The sequence below is a fragment of the Dermacentor albipictus genome, chromosome 8 (assembly GCF_038994185.2).
Source record: "Dermacentor albipictus isolate Rhodes 1998 colony chromosome 8, USDA_Dalb.pri_finalv2, whole genome shotgun sequence".
NCBI classification, from domain to species: domain Eukaryota; kingdom Metazoa; phylum Arthropoda; class Arachnida; order Ixodida; family Ixodidae; genus Dermacentor; species Dermacentor albipictus.
The window spans coordinates 33,701,024-33,720,645 of NC_091828.1; the positions used below are offsets into that span (position 1 = coordinate 33,701,024).

General features: G+C 45.5%; 1 protein-coding gene across 1 annotated transcript in view; it reads right to left on the reverse strand.

The window, feature by feature from the left end:
* Window positions 1-406: 406 nt before the first annotated feature.
* Window positions 407-19,622, reverse strand: part of LOC135901511 (uncharacterized) — a 43,715-nt gene continuing 24,499 nt past the window's right edge. Inside the window, exons 3-4 of the mRNA XM_065431308.2 lie at window positions 15,100-15,210; window positions 407-3,525 (exon numbers count right to left, since the gene is read on the reverse strand). Of these exons, the coding sequence (XP_065287380.2) occupies window positions 3,430-3,525; window positions 15,100-15,210 (207 nt within the window). The 3' untranslated portion in view covers window positions 407-3,429. The remainder of the gene's footprint in view (window positions 3,526-15,099; window positions 15,211-19,622) is intronic.

A 19,622-nucleotide genomic window follows, 5' to 3' on the forward strand; every position in this document is an offset into this window, starting at 1 on the left:
ACGATCGTGCGTGCGAGTGGTCAAAGTTCGCGTGTAGGGACTTTGAACTATCAGAAGTCTATTTAGACTGACTTCAAAGCATGCGTGCGGAAAGGGCAAAGCTAATCACATCCACATTTGAAGGCCTGATACACAAAATAAACTGCATTAAATTGTTTGAGGGCTTTGCATATGACAAGGAAATGGGTTCGATCTACCACTGGGTGCTGTGTGGGACATTCAATTTGCCATTGCGTTGATCTTGAGAGAAGACGCATCGGCACATTTTAAGCAAAGTTCCACAAACCACTCAAAAGCTCCAACAAGTGCGTTAGGTCGGCCTTTTTATATTGTTTATTCATTGTAACATTTTATAAAGCTTTTATAAAGAGTGAATACATGTTTGTGTGCACTAAAGAAAGGTGCATTTTTGAAGAGAACACTGCTCCTTTATTGACTCACACAAAGCAATGACACTATATTCTTAAACTATTTCTGAAACTATTTCTGAAACTATTTGTACTAAGCTGGAGTTCCTCGATTCTGGACTATATAGAAAATAGAGATAAGTAGCACACAAAGACAAAGACAAAAAGGGTGCTGTATTACAGTGCACTACTGGAAAAAGTGTTGTCGAAAGAACAAAAATATATAGGCTAGAAATTAGTGTTTACGCTGTACATAGGACTTCTGAGCACGAAAGTGCAAGATGATCGCTGCGATATAAACGATTCTACATGAACGTGTAATTATGTCTGGCATTCAGTAGACATCGCGTGTTTGAATTCAGCATGTTTTGGAGCATCAGCTGCGCGTGGTTCTTTCTAAATATAGTTCATGACTTGGCGATCATGGTGGGCAACCGCTATTTCGCTTCAGTGAAAATTAAGACGTATTTCAAAGGGTGCTCATGAGCATCCAAAGATCCAGTCAACTGCAGAACATGGTGGTCCGGAGTATGATGGAAAAGTATGGACCACCTGATAATGATACGAATGTATTTTAGCTATACGGGGGGGGGGGGGGGGAGGGTCGTCCTGTGTAAGAATTCACGGTGTGTTTGTGGTACTGTTGCCATGTAGCCAGCAATCATAGCTAGACGTGGTACTGTCTCGGAATCGCGCTGCAGAGGTGGAAGAAATGCACAGCTCGAGCAACTTATGCAAATCCTTATTGAACTAAAGCATTGAGATAGTATATATGAACCAAAGCATGCATTTGAACATTGGCCTCACGGACATAGCGTGGCGACCCCTTTCAGACGCGCTGTTATGGTGCAGAAGGTAGGCTATAACCACAGATGACTATAGCCAAGATACTATGCTTTCAGTTTTATCACATGTGGAGGTAGCTTTATTTCAAACTTTTTCTAAAGATATGGTTCATTTGCAAACTGCGATATAGGATGACCTAATAGGGTGCTATAACTGCGACGAATACGTTTACACAATGTTTGCCAAATTTCCTCATATGGGAAATAACTTTTTGAGCCATTCGTGAGTTTTTGCGCAGCGATTACTTGTCCTACAGAACAGGTATTTATAATGAGCTGCGTAAAAGCTGAATGTGCATCGGAGTTGACCGAGTTCGCACGCTACATCTGCATCTTAAATGTGCAGAACCATGCTGGATTCGTGGAAACTAATGAATCTGCTCTTTGTACAGAAGGCAGGCGATCTCCATTCCAATGAGAGGTACTTGTGCATACTGTGCGCAACGACTACCAAAAGAAATTTGTGCTACTCTAGTGAGAGTCACAACTTTTTCTTCAGACACACTAAGCAGGCGAGCAACAGTTTCGATTCTTTGTTGTGAGCATTTAATTTAATGAGAGTGAAGTTTCAGCTTTTACCGCACAATATACGAGACTCAAAGGTTCTCAGCGTTCCTTTGGTCAAGATCAAGGGCGGCAAATTTCTAAATGTTACGATCATTTCCGCCTTGTTTTATAGAAGGCGCTGAGAAGTGAAGCGCATAGCAACACTGTCAAAATGCACTTGCTTCCCTTAAGTCATTGACGTATTTTACAGACACTATTGATTGTGCGTACTTCGTGTTCAGAGGCTAGAATCGTCCATCCACTATTTTACCGCGCCTTGAGGGCAGCGATTCGCGATATGTTTATGAAAATTAACAAGCCTGGCTGAGGGGCTCTATAAATGGTATCATGTGACTAAAGATATGCATTTACTTACCTAGAACAATGGTTACGTGCCTACGTAAGCTAAATGGCAATGGCGGCACAGCACACGGTAAGGCTAACAAAAATGCGCCATTTCATGTCTCCTTCCACACCTACGATGGCTCTTAACATATAGAAAAATTATTCTTAGTGGAAAACATTTCTAAAGGGGTTGCGCGGGAATACTTACCACCTGTAATAATAGAGTTTCTCGCAGCGTTTTCTTTAGCGTTTGTGAAACACACAATAGTTGATGAAATACAATTGACACCACAAAGCGAAACATTAAGCCAGTATGTCGAATTTGTCTTTAAAGAAATTCGACTTTTAAAACTGGTGCGAACCGCCAAGCAAATACATTTGTCATAATTAAAACAGAGCCTGAAAGTGAAATCAGTAGCAGCGCATTCTTCCAGCAGAGATTCGTTTCTCGCAAGCTTCCATTTTGGGGAACATGGCGATGTATCGTCACGTTATTGCACCTATTTTATGAAAGATGGTCGTTGGCCGCACCTGTTGTTCGGCGACATAAATCGGCAAACATAGAAAACTCGAACTCGGGACAAAGTCTGTTCCCACTTTAGTCTTTGTCGTGTGTCTCCATTTCTTTTCTGATTCGCCTAGTTGTAGCAGTGGTAGGCAGCACCAACCGTGCTTAGTGGTGGACTTAGGACCAGTATGTACAGCTTTTGATGTTGTTGACGTGCGCGTTCGACATGAATTAAAAAAAAGACGGGTTTTAACATGCACAGAACCTCAAAGGTATTCTGAGTTGCTTTTTAACGGTTTCACTTCTTCTTTCACAATAAGGAAAAATAATTGCTTCGTTTAGTAAAATATAACTCTGGTGTTTTTAGTTGCATCACGCTGAACATAAGGAATAAACAGTCACTTTCTGACGACGCAGACAACAAGGAAACAGCTAAACATTTCTAAGGACCCGTTTGCTACGTACTGGCATCAATGTTTGTTCTTCGATAACCATTAAAGCCAGTTCATAGTCGCTAAAGCGCGATGCACCTAAGATAGCACTTTAACACACTCTCGCTCAAAACAGTGGACTTACTATAATCGGGAGGAGCACAAGTTGTTTGTTAAGCGACAACAGCTCCTAAGGCAATCATGTTCCTCTAAAAGAAGACAGAGGTTTGGCCAATCGCACTTTACGCTGAGCAACATCACTCAAGCGACATTGGCGCAGTGAATGAGACCTAATCACTTCTGCAGCTTCATTAGGGCGGAGCTTCGCCCACGATGCGACGGTGCAGCTACTGCATTATCGTCGGGGACCGGGGCTTCACCACCTTCAGAAGAAGTCGAGGCAGCTGGCGGCGGATCGCTGTGAGGGCAGCTTCGCGAGTCACCTGCACAAAATCGCAGCCAGCTTGAAGAAAGTGTGGGCATAGAGAAGTTGATGCATACACCGCGATGCATGTCATATATAGGTGAATACACAATGATGCATACACATCTGATGCATGCACAACGAGAAAGGAGACGAAATAATGAGGCGTACTGGTCTAGCGCTAGTAAATGTGACCTGATATTTTGGTGAGAAATATAACGAAGACAACAAGGGCAGGCGAAACAACTACACATGCTATACCAAGGCAGCTGGACATCACAAACAAGAAGAGACTGCCCACGAAAAATATGAGCAAGGCCAGCATTGTTTATTACGCGCTTTTTTGTTTGCATGTTTTTGGTCTTTCTCTTTCTGGTTTTACGACGTCGGATGATCAGGTGTGTCAGCAACAATTTGGTCGGCTTTCCGTCAAGCTACAAATGCATCTGAAGCAACGTCGGTCGGACATTGCAAACTTTTCAAAGATAACACATTTCTTTGAGGGCCCAGAGGAACGTAGTCGGCTCTCCCACAATCATTATTCATTGGAGTTTATTTATATACTGAGGACAGCGATAGGTCTTTCTTTGAGAGATAGAAAGCAAGCCTATCTATGAATGCAAAAAAAAAGGATGGGCCGACATTCAAACGAACACAAAATCCGGAAAGCAAACAAGCGCGATGATCAAGTTCCCAGTAATCAGTTACTATGGCGAAAACATCATCATGCAAGGAAGGATGTGCAAAGAAAAACTGCCTGTGCATTGCAGCAGAGTTCTTCTAACCGACTTTTTGGCGGCAACAGTGTTTTTATTGCTCGCATTCATTATCAGAGCGAAGTTGAAATTTCAGCATGCAACACAACTTGTTTCTACATCTGATAGCGAGTTGTAACGGTTGACTCAAGAGTCTGCAGTGCGTATATTTAATAAATATTCCAACGACATATGATTGGACATAAAATGTTTGTCCATCGCACTGGCGGTGGGGAACGACCGATTCCATCGGGACAATATGCAAATGTGAGCGTGACGCGCTAGATGCTGAGCTGTCACATAACTTTAGCTATTTAGCGTTTCTTAGAGGATAGTTATAGCATGCGCTGCAAACATTCGGGCAGCGGTGGCTGTTGGGCACGAATTTAGGCTGCAAGAGCACCCAATGTCTTCCCGCAGAAAATTAGTGCACGATGTAGCTGTCGTTCCCAACACGGCTTTAAGTTAAGCGATGAAGTCATTCTATTCTCCGCCTCAGAAATTCCATGTAGCGCGTCGACAGCTAGGGCTTGTGTCAACCAATTAGTAGGGAGAGTGCAGGCTCCCTGTTTCAAGGAGAGGAAGACAACTCGAGCACCGTGTACCAATGATCCTTATCACGCCGAAACGAGTTATGGCGGGCCAACGATGGCATGACGGCAGTGGGTTGGCGAGACGAGACGACGCATGATTGTGATGGCTTGAAGATGGCGGTATGGTGATGATGGAGGGAATATGACGGTGTGACGACGGTGGCATAGTCGCGAATGACAACGCAATGGCGACGACCGGGTGATGGCGGCGAAGCAGTCTACGGCGGGAGAAATGTCTCCAAGACAAATATTTCTCACGCAAGGAATGAAAGGACTGTGAAGATTAGGCTTGACGGTTAGTATAGGTTCCGCTCAGAGAGGCGTAGCCAGGGGGGGGGGCTTATGGGGCTTCAGCCTCACCCCCCCCCCCCCCCGAAATGTTCTTGTGCTGTCATGCTCCACCGACCAAACAACCCCGGGCGCTAAAAATATGCTTTTGTCTAGAATGTCGTTTTTACATTCGAAAGAACATTTTAGCGCGAACATTGTGAAATCAGGCTGGATTTCGCGACAAAGCCCATTCACCGGGAGTCTCATATCGTAACGCCAAGGAGCTCCTTCCGAGTACAGTGTTCCGAAGGCGTGGCGGGCGGGCTCGCCGCGGCATCTCGCTGAGGCCGCGGAATCTAGCAAGCGCTTGGATTTCAATGGTGAAACTTTTTGGGCATAAAGATCTAATAAACTTCTGATCCGAAAGGTGCATTGACATTTACAAAGTCGTGCTTTAAATTTTCAATTCCAGAACTTTGTGGGCTTAATGTTGTTATAAACATTTGACGCCGAAGGTACATTGACTTTTCTAAAGTCGTACATCGGACCATACAACAAGACATTCCAAATCAATGCACTATCAGACAAGATGACAAAGCCCGCATCGAGATCCGATGAGACGAAGCATTGTGGTGGCTCATTTGTGCCGTCATATCAAAGAAAAGAATATCAACATACTTTTTTTCCACCTGCGCCAAAGCATCCATGTCAAGACACTGAAGCAAGCAAAGGCAATTACGCTCTTATTAATTTACTACTTGGACTTTTATTCGCGAGGATACATTGAGGCTCTTTTTGTTTCTCGCTGCCCGCAGGCTGCCGAACCAGCCAGAGTTCATGCGTTTTTCCCGTGCTGCACTGACCACAGCGTGGTCCACTTCGATGCGCGTGCCTTTTTCCCTGGCCGAGTGTATATTCGCATGCCAGAGTTTTGGACGCTTTCTGGCTAGCAGACGAGAAAAAGAAACTACGCACGGTCGCGCGCCGCCATCATTGCGGGGACTCGACGGATTGCAACGCATTCGCCTTAGCGACACCTCTCCTGAAAGGATACCGAGAAGTATACGTATGGTTCTCTGTGGATCTAGCATTTCACATTTTCTTCGATATTCCTTCACCAGCCACACTAAGTGCCCAAAGCAGGCATTCTATTGTAGCCAACATGCTTTCCTTTGCGTTATTTCATTTCGGTGCCCCCGCCCCACAAAAGAAAAAGAAAATATATTGTTGTCGCGCAGGGAATTGTCGCACGATGAAAGTTCGATTTTGTTACTTCTTCTTTTGCGGAAAGTAATTGCCCGCGGGGTGCTTCAGCTGACGGGTACTCTTATCATATTACTGCGACAGCAGTTATATGGACACTCCAGGCGCGTTCCTGCCGTCGCAGTCGCCCTCATGTTCCGTATAAAGTCCAAGAGCGATAACATCGTGACCGCGCGCCGCGTGCTGTATGTGTGAGTGAAAACGTAAGGGGGGGGGTGGCATAGGCGAGCCGACGATGGTGGCACAGTCTTGTGGGCGCAAAGAAGAAATGGATGGATGGATTGATGTTATGAGCGTCCCCTCTGGAACGAGGCGGTGGGTTGCGCCACCAAGCTCTTGCTACTATACTGCCTAATATCCTACCTAGGTTAAACAGTGAAAAAAAAAACACACTATGAACTACCACGCCCAAATTTTCTGAGCCCCTATTGCGAGATGTGCTTTTGTACGTCTCCGTCTTTTGTCGTTTCCCTACTTTTCTTCCACCAATCCTCCAATCGCCTCTTACTAATGTCTACTGCGGACATGTTTGCTTCACCACTGCTCCCACTGAACCCGAGGGTTTCAAGGAGGCCAGTGGTACCTAAATCGACCACTGGGTAGACATCTTCACATTCTAATAAAAACTATGCTCCGTCGTTTCCCTAGCTTTACCGCAGCAAGCACATGTTTCTTCTTCCTTCTTATATCTCGCCTTATAGGGACGTGTTCTAAGGCATCCCGATCTCGCCTCCTGAAAAGCGGGGAGGAAGTGCGCCGCCTACCGTCGCCTGCGATACATCATGGAGAGTGGAGGGAGGGGGCTGTGACCTGTGAACCTGTGGTTGCGCACATGTTTATTTGCCTTGTTTGACGCATCATATATAGTGACTTTTTCCTTAGATACGTTAGATTTATTGTAGACCCATACGTATAGGTAAATATGTTGTTCCAACTTTTTGTGTATATGTGCAGTGAACCTTGTTTCGAGTGACACTTTTTTTGTCCTTTATCAAGCTGTATCCTCGCATTTGTAAATCGCATTGTATCTTCGCATTTTTAATGTACGAAGGCGAGTCAAACGAGAGTGAGCCAACTCACCATGCACAATAGTGGGTCGGTTCATTATATGCGAGGCATGCGCATGGCACAGAAGAATCTCTCATTTAGAAAAGTGACACGCAGGCGTGAGGGTCAAGTTTCTTGAATGCTCTCATACAATGGGTTGAACATGGTTGCGTGACGTAATGGGCACTCCAAAAGTTGAACTGCGTGGTGTCGTGAGGTTTTTGACAGATGAAGTATGTTCCCCAAAAAGAAATTAGTCGCAGTATGGCTGCCGTGTACGTTGAACATTGCATTTCATTGGCCACTGTGAAGCGTTGGAGCAAACGGTTCAAAGAAGGACTTGAAGGTTGCAAAGACGATCCAAGACCGGTCCAAAGCCACCGTGCAATCACCCTCCACGCAACTGCAAGGGCTGATTAGGCAAGAAACGGAGGATAAGCATCCATAAATTGGCAGGGCGTGTGAGCATCAGTCATTTTTCGGGTCACACCATAATTCATGATCATCTCGGTTATCAGCTCTTGTATGCGCAATAGATGCCCAATATTTTGAATCACCACCAGAAGACGGAGAGGTTCAGCGCTGCCTTGACTCATCGCTCATGAAGCATAAAATTATAAAATTTGAATATTTCTACACTTTTCGCCTTCTAAATTCATTTTATTTCTCAAATACTGCCTTCAAAAATTTTCTAGTGTCCAAATCATCTGTGCACCCAATTCAAATCTTCCAATACAAGAAATAGTGGTACGTAGTAGGCTCCATGGTTTCGTAATAAATATAGCCTACAGTCATTACAGCATAATCTACCATACATTTTAATTAAATATTAAGGTAGATATACTTCTTCATCCAAGGAACTGCGAATGGATATTGTAAACATGCGATCACTGATTGTTTATCGTTTTTCAGAGCCAACTGTGTTACTGATCTTGTAACCCCATATACATATATTTCTATCTTCTGGTGTATCGGATATGTTTTCTTTAGGCTGTCAGAACGAATTGCGTTAGCTTATTACTAACCCTTACACACATACTTCTTTTTTTTCTGATGTATGAAATATGCTTTTTTCTCTTAGTCTCTATATAATTTTCGGTCTTGTTATTGTGCATTTATCTAATTAGTTTATTCTGATGGTCTAACAACGTTACGATTTTTGATGCAACCACCATGTATGCCTTGTAATGGACCATCGGCCCAGTAAGCTGTTTTTCCAACAGCTTTTAGCCTTTGGTATCCATCAAAACACTTGTATTTCTGAAAATCTATGTCTATCTATCTATATCTAATCCAACATCACGTTGAGGGTGACGAGTCTTTGTCTGCAATTGTGACCGTGGATGAATCATGGTGCCGCTACTATGAGCCTGAAACCCAACGGCAAAGCTTATACCATGGAAACATTTGAATTCACTATCCCAAACGAAAGCTTTTAAGGCCGTCATTTCTGCCGGAAAGGTGTAGTTGACTTATTTTTCAATCGTCAGGGGCCATTATTGATCGAATTTGCTAAACCTGGAGAGACTATCAATTGTTTCCGATATTGTGACACGATGGATCGGCTGCGAGTACCAATAAAGATCAAACGACGTGGAAAATTGAGGAATGGGGTCATCTCGCTCCACGACAATATCCGTCCCCATGTCGCTGATGTAGTTAATACAAAACTGGCAAAATACAAGGGGGAAACGCTGAAACATCCGCCATACAGCTCAGAGCTGTCGCCTTGCCACTTCAACATTTTAGAGCAAGTGAAAAAAAAAAAGCTCAAGGTAATCAGACTCGTGTCGTACGATGACGTGGAAAAGTCAGTTACGAACTTTTTGAAACAGCAACCCTAGGAGTTTTAATTAGACGGGAATCACGCGACTCATTAGTCAGTGGGACAAAAGTCTAAATGCTGATGGAGACTACTTTTAAATAAGGTACCCCGTTTGTCATATATTCGCTTTGGCTCACTTTCATTTGACTCGCCCTCGTACATCTTGCAGAACGCCTGCTTTTTATATCTGCTCTCTGTTGCGACTATAATTTAAGAAACACTACTCACACTACATGACTGGTGATAACTGCTCCTGCACAATACATTCTAGAAAAGGACAGCATCATTGAGATTTTTCCCTGGTCGTTGCATATGTACAAAAATGTAATCAAGGTTCTTGAATGACAGATAGAGAGAGAAAGAGAGAGAGGGAGAGATGCATATGAGAAAAGGCAGGGAGGCTAAAAAAGTTTTATTAAAATATTTGTCCTAAATTGTTCGTTTCATGGCCATTACATTTTTCAAATCAGCGGCATACACCGCTTTGCTGGTTCCAAACTGATATAGTTCTAAAGTTCGTGTGATACTTGCTTTGCTTATTAAATATAAAGGAAACGTGGAAGCACTGGTATTAATTATTTCGGGCACAATTTTTTGAGACATACGAGTTTATTCTTTTATGAAAAAATACATATTTTACTTGTCTTGACAGTGCGTAGCGTTCAAGAATTCGTTTCCAGCATCTTTGGCAATGGCAACGCAGCTATTAATAATGTTCAATTTCCATAAGGAGGAGGCCGAGCAGCAAAGTGAGCCCCCCCCACCGAACGAATATTCTGGCTACGCCACTGGCTCAGACCTTCGTGTGCAGCACGTTGGCGTATGAGCACAGCTCCTGAGCAGATTTGCGAACACACGTGCGCAGAACGCCTATGAAAGCAGTGGAAACCAGGACGCCGCCCTGGTTCGGGCAAAGCCGACTGAGCAGAGCATGATGGTGCAGCCATTTGCGTGCATCATTCGGTTTTTCAAGTAGAACGCCCTACGCGTCTCGGGAGGGCTTCTAACTCTCCACGCGTTAGCAGCGCATGCCTTCTCTATAGCAGGACAGCAGGATGGCAGCATCTCGAACGCACCTCGGGCGTTCGCATAATAGCTATTTAAAACAATCGTGCAATCTTACCTTTGTTCAATCTTCATATTCCATTCACAAAGGAATGCAGCCTCAAGCGTAAACAAAGGTGGTTCGAGTCGGAGGAAGAAGAGCACGGATATACCACGGAAGGATCTATTCCCTTCGACCAGGAAAATTTCCCGGAAGTACATCGTCAAGAAACCGGGCGGGGACCAGAGAAGTCCAAGATGAAGAAGGCAACACCTCAACACCCTCAGTCCAGGGAAACCATTGGCCAACCACAAATGGCGGCACCAAAGGTAAGCTGGGCGCAAGTTGCAGCTCCCACTGCACAACATCATACGAATCACAAATCGGTCGCGGATCAGAAACTTATAGAAGAAAATAGATCACTAAAAGCTAGTCTGGCAGAACTGAAGAAAGAGATGGCTGCCCTTAAGCAAACAATGCACGACCTCGCAAACAAAACAAACGAAGCGTCTACAACACAGGTTAGTAAACCCACACCAACACCAGAAGAGCCCATAGGAAAGCAGCTGGAAACAATCACACATCAAGTACAGATGATGTTCGCAGAACTGCGTGCTCTTAAGAGACACGTAGACGACTCCCTAAGCTGCATCAAAGTAACCACACGAAAACGCCTTAATGATAGCCCAGGAGCTCCTACCCGTCGTCCTAAAGTGATAGAGACGACGGATAGCGATAGTACCATTCATGGCTGACACGACACACAGAAACATTGAAAACCTTGAGGTATGGCAATGGAATTGCCGTACATTACGTAACAAACATGCTGCCCTTGCACAATATATACAGTCAGCGCCAGTCCTACCCGACATTATATGCCTACAAGAAATTGGGCAAATTACACAAAAACTAAAAGGATACGAGACGTATTCCAATCCTGATTATCCTAGGGTCGCCAGCTTTGCGAGAAAAGACCTGGCCCTCAGCGTCACGTATATGCCACAGCACGACACACAGCATCAAATACTAACGGTGTGGCCATGCAAAAGGAATAAAGCCAAGACTGTAATCGTAAATATATACAGTCCTCCTCGAGAGCGAGCACCATGCTTCGATACCCTACTAAGTCATGCAATATCAGACATGGAGCGAAAAGACAAGCTGCTAGTGGTTGGTGACTTCAATGCACCACACTCCGCCTGGGGTTACAACAAAGACTCAGTGAAGGGGAAATCACTAGTTGAGACGACAGATCGATACGGGTTAGAACTCATTACAATACCGGGGTGTTACACACGTTTAGGCAATAGTGTAGCGGCGGATACAACCCCAGATCTAGCTTTCTCGAGCCATCCAGGGGAGACGCGGTGGACAAATTTGGAGGAAAATTTGGGCAGTGACCATAACATTGTCTCGATAGGTATCAATTCCCCCAAAATCCGTCGCTCCATAGGGAGGGCTTGCATTACAGACTGGACTGTATATCGAGATAAACAAGAGCAGCTCATTTTCACAGAAGATATTGAAACCTGGGTGGAGCAAATACGCGAAACGCACGAAAGCGCAACGAGGGAGATTGCTACAACATCGGATATAACAGCGGTAGACAGCCGCCTCATACACTTATGGGAAGCACGCAGAAGCCTGACGAGACGATGGAAAAGACAAAGATTAAATAGAAAGCTCAAAATACGTATAGCTCAACTAACACAGGAGGCTAATGCTTATGCACAAACACTAGAAAACAATAATTGGCGCCAATTTTGTGAATCTCTACAAGGAACCTTACACACAAAAAATACATGGGCCATTTTGAGAAGCATGATAGATCCTGCAAGTACAAAAACAGCGACGAACCGAGATCTGCGATTACTTGAATGCGAATTTCAAGACGCTGACACCCATCTCCTAGACACACTAGAAGACATGTATATAGGAGCAATTTCCATGCAAAACCATGATACTCCCACATATTTAGGAGAGAACAATGAGGAACTAGATGCCTCTATATCGGCGGCAGAGGTTTTTGCGGCAGCGCAAACTTTCAAGAAAAATACGGCACCTGGACCGGACAAAATAACAAACGCCATGATTCGCAATCTTAGCCTCAATGCTTTAACAGGGCTAACAGATCTTTTTAACAAACATGTATGGACTGAATGAGGTCAAATCCCACAGGCATGGAAGCATGCAGAGATAATTCTAATACCGAAGCCAGGGAAACCTAGGGACATAAAAAACCTCCGACCCATATCCCTTACCTCATGTCTGGGTAAACTCTTTGAGAAGATTATACAGATGAGACTCACTAGGTACATAGAAAACAGCAACCTTTTCCCGGAAACTATGTTCGGCTTTAGACAGCATATGTCGGTACAGGACGTGTTTCTCCTACTGAAAGAAGAAGTATTAAACACAGAGAGAGGAAATGCAGACAGATTCATAGTGGCATTAGATATCAAAAAAGCTTTCGATACCATCTCGCACGAAAGCATTTTAACGGAACTATCGAACATGAACTGCGGACAGCGCACTTATGAATACATAAAATCCTTTCTAGACAACCGCACCGCCACGATAGGGCTAGGATCCACCCGCTCAGATGTTCTACAGACCCCCAAAAGAGGAACGCCGCAAGGTTCAATTCTTTCACCGCTGCTCTTCAATATAGGGATGAAAGGACTAGCGGTGAAACTACAACGGATCCCAAACTTAGGACATGCGATTTACGCGGACGACGTAACTCTCTGGACCGCAAAGGGATCTTTAGGGGAACGTCAGGAAACCCTCCAGAAGGCAATTAGCATTGTTGAGGATCATGTAACAAAAGCTGGCATGAATTGCGCCACGGAGAAGTCCGAACTAATCCGAGTAAGAGCGCCTTATACACGAAAGGACGATAGACTTCCGATAAAGCTTGCTCTGGGCGGTCAAATAATACAGGAGGTATCTAAAGCTCGAATACTCGGACTATGGATACAGGAAAATGGAGCAGTAGGGCACACGATCGCAAATCTCCGGAAAACGGTTAACAGCGTGTCTAGGATGATAAATAGAGTAGCAAGAAACAGAAAAGGCTTCAAGGAGGAAGAGACGATAAGGCTCGTACAGGCATTTATCATAAGCCGTGTAACCTTTGGCCTTCCTTTCCAAAAAGTATCAAACTCAGAGGTAACTAAAATAAACACCCTTATACGCTCAGCTTATAAGGCGGCACTTGGTCTACCGCTCTGCACTAGCACGACCCTTTTTAATGCAATGGGTATTAACAACACATTTGAAGAACTCGTGGCTGCAACACTGATTGCACAACGAGAAAGGCTCAATTCCACGAAGCAAGGTCGAACACTTCTTTGTCGATTAGGGTATCCCCTCAGACCGGCACATTGTAACGACCAAACAGAACTCCTCCCACCGAACATACGAGCCCAGATCTCTGTGTCCCCAATCCCTAAAAACATGAGCGAGAAATACCACAGACAACGGCGCCTTGCACGGGCCAGGACACTCGAACGCAGGTTCAGTAGAAATCCGGAGGTTTATTACACGGACGCGTGCAAACAGGATAGCAAAACTTTCACTGTGGTAGCCACAAACGCACAAACTACTATTTCCGCAACAGTCAGAACAGGGTCGGTGGCCACAGCAGAGGCTACTGCGGTGGCTCTGGCTATACGTGACGCTGAAAATAGAGCACGTTCTGCGGTAATACTAACCGACTCGCAGTCGGCATGTCGCCTTTTCATGGCAGGCACCCTGCCCAAACTCACCATCAAAATCCTAGGAAGAAATCTCACGGAACACCACGCTATTACGTGGTGTCCGGCGCACGCCGGAGTGACGGGTAACGAGAGGGCGGACCGCCTCGCTCGCGAATATAGCATCCGAGCGACGGAACGCACTCTCGTAGAATCCCCGATCACAGCAAAAGATATCTTAGAGGCACAGAGACGAGGAAGGCAACAATATAGCTTTCCAGACACATCCTTGGACTCAGCGCAAATGCGGGACTGGCGCCGACTACAAACCCGTACATACCCACACCTACTCCTACTACACCACATACACCCCACCCGGTATCCCAACACTTGCCCTTGGTGCGGAGGGCGACCATCTCTTGACCATATCACATGGTCGTGCCAGAGTCGGCCACAAGAAATCCAATCACCCCTTATGGGGCAAAACTCCAACAGTAGGCAGTGGGAGGTGTGGCTAGCCAGCACGGTGCGGGAGGACCAATTGGCCCTTCTCGACCAAGCCCGGCGTGCCGCGATCGCCAGTGGGGCCCTGGACTGAGGGACCCACCCACTGGACCTGAACGTGATTTTTTTTTCTTTTTTTAAATAAAAGTTTTATACTACTACTACCATTCACAAACCACTATCCCCTCTAATTTTGAATAAGCTGTAAACGTGGACAATTAGCACTTATGATGAACCAGAAGGGGATGCACCAACGCGGCCGCTTGCACTCTTACAACAACATTATGGGGCTTGTCCCACAACAATAATCGTTATCTGTCTTGCCCGCGTTAGTTTTCTTTAACGCTGCGAGCCCGGTACTTCCTAGTCACGAACGGCTCGCGCGTTATCAGCGTGACAGAGTATTCTCGACAGGAAAGTAGCGAGCGCAGCGTCTTCAAGAAAGGAAACGCAAGCAAGGCAGATGACGATTATTGTTTTGGGGCAAATATAAACCGCAAAGGGCGCAGCCGTGTTAAGAGTGGGGCATACGAGATTCACATCAACTCATTTTTTTGTGTGTGTGGAAGCCCCAGCAGCTGTGTGGCCCATACCTCCAGCAGGAAGTCAGCGTCGTCGATTGACTCCACCACGTCGTGTGAGCTGTCCATAAGCTCCCACCCTCCCACGTAGAGCTCGTCCACTAGAGGTCCAGGCCATGACAGCTACAATGGGCAAGAAACCATTCATAAATTAGTACCAGTACTGGCAACGAGTATAAGACCGAACAGCCCACTCATAAAAACTCTGCCGTCTTGCTTCGCGAGGACGAGATACCCAGAAAATCACGCACGTGCGCAATTGTGTGTCCATGAGGAAGGCCTCCCTACTGTCATTTCTAGGAAGGTTTTCGACCTTCGCGTCTTATTATGCAATTGATCATCGGTGTATTCCGAACTGATGCCCAAAGCGTTCGCTGTACGAGCTGTCGTGCATCTACAGCACTTTAGTTTGCGATGCTGAAATGTCGATAGCCATACCAGAATAAAGGTGCTATACAAACAAACAATTTACTCCACACTCCTCTTGTTTCTGTCGTTTTATTTCACTGTTTCCATCATTTTCATTCACATTACTTCGTTATATATATTGCAATGGGAGATATGCAGCCGCATAGAGAATTCAATAAAAATACATATATTTACGTTGCATTTAACAAGTTTACCAAAATGTGAATGTGCTCATCGCATCCACGCTTAGTTTTTACGCGCGCTTCAAGTTCATTGGATGTCATCGCAGAGAGTCGCATGGAGAATTTCCCTACTTTGTCTGTACACTTCATCGACTTGCAGCTATTGACGGCGTTACCAGAAGAGCGCGAATGTCATGGTGCGCGGTCAGTGCGTGAATGTAGGAGCAGTGCGCGTAGGACAAAATGAGGAGACACCCGCACTAGTGTGGGACAGGAGGATGCTCTCATACAATTTATAGCCCGCGTAGCAAAGGGCTTCTATCGCATTAAGTTAGCGTTACCTAAAATATGCCTGAAATCTGCACTGGTAATGTTGAATGGAAAAATCAGGCGCTCGCCGCCTTATTCGAAAATATATATCTCCGAACTAAACAAGTAACTGAAAATAAACTGAGACACAATGGATACACAGTTGTACATTCTGAAGTGTTTACATCATGCTGGCGCCCTTCAGACAGCAGGTTTCTGTAATAAACAGCAATTGTAATAAAAGCTTTCACCAGGGTTATTTACTTTTGTGTATTCGCGAGGTGTTTTGTTTTCACTTCGCAGAGAGGTATCATCACTGCGCTTTTTCCGAGCCATCTATCTTTCTAGCTTTCTCTTGCTCAATACATGCTGCATAAAAGTTTTTTCTTGAGCGTGAAAGGAGCCCGCAGATACACGCATAATTCCCCCGTGACCAGCCACTCGAGGCACTTTGCGTGTATTCGCGGGCTTCCTTGACACCCGGAAAAAGATGGAAGATGCTTAAGCTTCGCCTTTAAGAGTGGAACATGATAGCATTCAAAGATCCCTGACTGCTTCTCACGCTTCCTGGCAACTGTAGCGTATGTAACCGCAATGTTTACCGGGAAACGCTGGCCGCGAACGCTATGCACGAAGGGGACTTCTGGTAGAAACGCGGCCTTTTGTGTGGGCCGCCATGCGGCGGAGGTGAGTGCCGTCTGAAGGTATTTCAGTTAACCGAACGCGCCGCTCTGTGGCCTCCAAGATACTAACGCGCCACTGCGCGAATGGCGGACGCCGTGGCCGACCTATGAATTGTAGAAACGCTGGAAAATGGTTTTCTTTGAGTTTTCCCTTAACAAAATGATGTTTTCCCGTGTAGTAAAATTACATTTCGACGCTGTCGTGTCTGTAGATTTCGCATAAGTCGTCCTTTACGATTTTTATGCGTATTTTAGCTTGAGGAATTCAACTAATTCAGTAGCTTCCTTGCGCCACATGGAGGGCCTGGGCATGGGGGTTCGAAAACCTTTTCGCCGAAATGACGTGTGACGCTTATGGATTAAGGGTGGCTCGGATGGCTACATTCAAGATACCTTACAAGAGGCTGCAGACGCAGTGGCTACGAGAGCTGGGTTCATGAACCTCGAGTGCTCGCCCACCAAATCTGAGCTGTTAATTCTATCCGCAAATAAACGTGTTACGCCGAACATTCAGATTAACATTAACGGGAAGGAAGTTCCCGTAGTAGACAAAATCCGTGTACTTGGCATGCACATTCAATCTAACAGACTCAATACGTATACACGTCAAACGGTTACTGCCAGCGTAGGTCATACCACACGGCTAATAGGAAGGGTATGCAATAAGCACGGAGGTCTCCGCGAGGCAGAATTGCTAAGACTGGTACAGACGTTTTCTGTCAGTAAAATCACATTCTCCCTACCCTATCTCCACTTAACTAGGGCCGAGGAAGATAAAGTTAACTCACTGATGCGCAGACTCTACAAATTTGCCCTTGGAGTGCCAAGTAGAGCTTCTACTGAGAGACTTTTGGCTACAGGTACCTTTAATACCTTTAGTGAGCTCGCAGAAGCCCACCTGACCGCTCAATACCAGCGCTTATCGAACACCCACACTGGTAGGCACATCCTAAACTCCCTAAGTATTGCCCCAGCACCCATGACCAATGAGAAATTCAATATTCCCCACTCGATACATGAGCACTTTCATATCCCTCCTCTGCCTAAGAATATGCACCCTGTTCATCACGAGCATAGAAGGCAACAACGAGCTAAAGCCCTGCAGAAAAAGTTATCTAACTACAAAGACGTGCTCTATGTCGATGCCGCAGAGTATCCATGTGGACATAAATTTGCCATATCAGTCGTTGACTCCACTGGCAGTATTGCGACGGGAGCATCCATTATAGCCTCTTCTTCGGAGGAGGCAGAGGAGGCGGCGGTGGCACTCGCTGCAACAATACCCAATTACTCTTTCATAGTAAGTGACTCTAAAACTGCCATACACAACTTTGGAGCGGGTAGGGTTTGCAGGACAGCCCTGGCCATTCTATCTCACAATCCGCCAGCCCAACTTCTGAGTTTAATCTGGACACCTGCTCACGCAGGCCTAATCGGCAATGAAGCGGCCCACCTAAGTGCTCGAGCTTTCACGAACCGAGCACAGGCAGGGGACGGTTCAGACGCCAATAATCTCCCTCTAGCATTCACTTCCAAAGACAGATTACTTACGTACCAGGACATTTGCGGGCATTACCGCCTAGGTCGCCTAACCCTCCCTCCTTTAATGATTCGGTCGTCACGCATACACGAGGTACTATGGCGTAAACTACAGACTCGCACTTTTCTATCTCCTGCCTTACGTCACAAAATTCACCCGGGAATATACCCTACTTCAGCCTGCAAGTTTTGTCCTGCTAGCAGAGCGGACCTTGACCACATTATGTGGCAATGCAAGAACCACTCCCCTCCCCCTAACCTTTGTAGAGTTTTAAGTAGTAGGGAGCTGTGGGAGGCTGCCATGCGCAGCTACAACCCCGAACTTCAGGAAGCTATCCTGAGGTGGGCTGAGGTGGTAGAGGAGGCCTACCGCGAGTAGGATAACCTCCCTCGCCTTCTTCCCGCACTTCCTTTCCCTTTAAGATGGGATAAATAAAGTTGTCTCTCTCTCTCTCTCTCTCTTCTGCCACACGAGGCCTATAACGCTATTGCATTAAAACACTTTTCTGTAGCACGTATCAAGCAATAGAAAGCTGTATCGAGTCTTTTTATGTTTCTCTACAATTTTCCTATTGACACTATTCATGTAAGTGTAATATTTGAAAACTTAAATAAATGATTAAGACTAATTATCAAATTAGGTGGAATGAAAAAAAGACTAATCTGAGTATCTCCAAGCGACCGCGAATAATATTACCTTAGTTCAGTCTAGCTATGCTGCATTTCCATATTTTTAACGTTTAGCTTAAGTTACGTGAGACATCCTTTATAGACTCAGTGTCTGCCGGCTCACCAACTGTACTGCCGTCGTCTATGGCGGGTGGTGGCGTAGCCTGAGAATACCGATATTTTGGACAGTGTAGCAACAAACCTTGCCAGCGCCTATCATATACCGTTTGCGGCGAAGGCACAAGTTGTCTAGGGCCCTATAACGTAAAACTATTCCAATATGTTTTTATTCCAATCTCTTGACGTCAAATTTACGTAACCGCCGACGCAAGCATCTGGCGGTCACCCAGAGAGTTGTCTGGACAGCCCAATCAGACGCTCTCCTCGTTTATAGGAGCTCACTTTTGTTTGCTTTAAAAACGAATAACATTGCCTACACTGAGCTGCTTGTCTTATCTAATTGGATGACAAGAGGCGAGGAGTATGCTCAATTGGAGAGGGATTCGCTGGGGCTGAACCAGTGCACTGAATATCGATAACCGCATGAAGAGGGGTGCGCCAGCGTCTGCAATGGGTCCGCTGTGCCTTACTTAGCTTGAGGTGGCTCGTCAAAAATCACGGCGGAATGCGAGTCGCCAGTGCCTGAGCGATCGGTGGCAGCCATCTTTTATTCCTTTCGGAAAGGGCCAGCCTGCGGCTATTCAGAAGAATATTCAGTTTTGTTCGGCATATTAATGCATCTTTA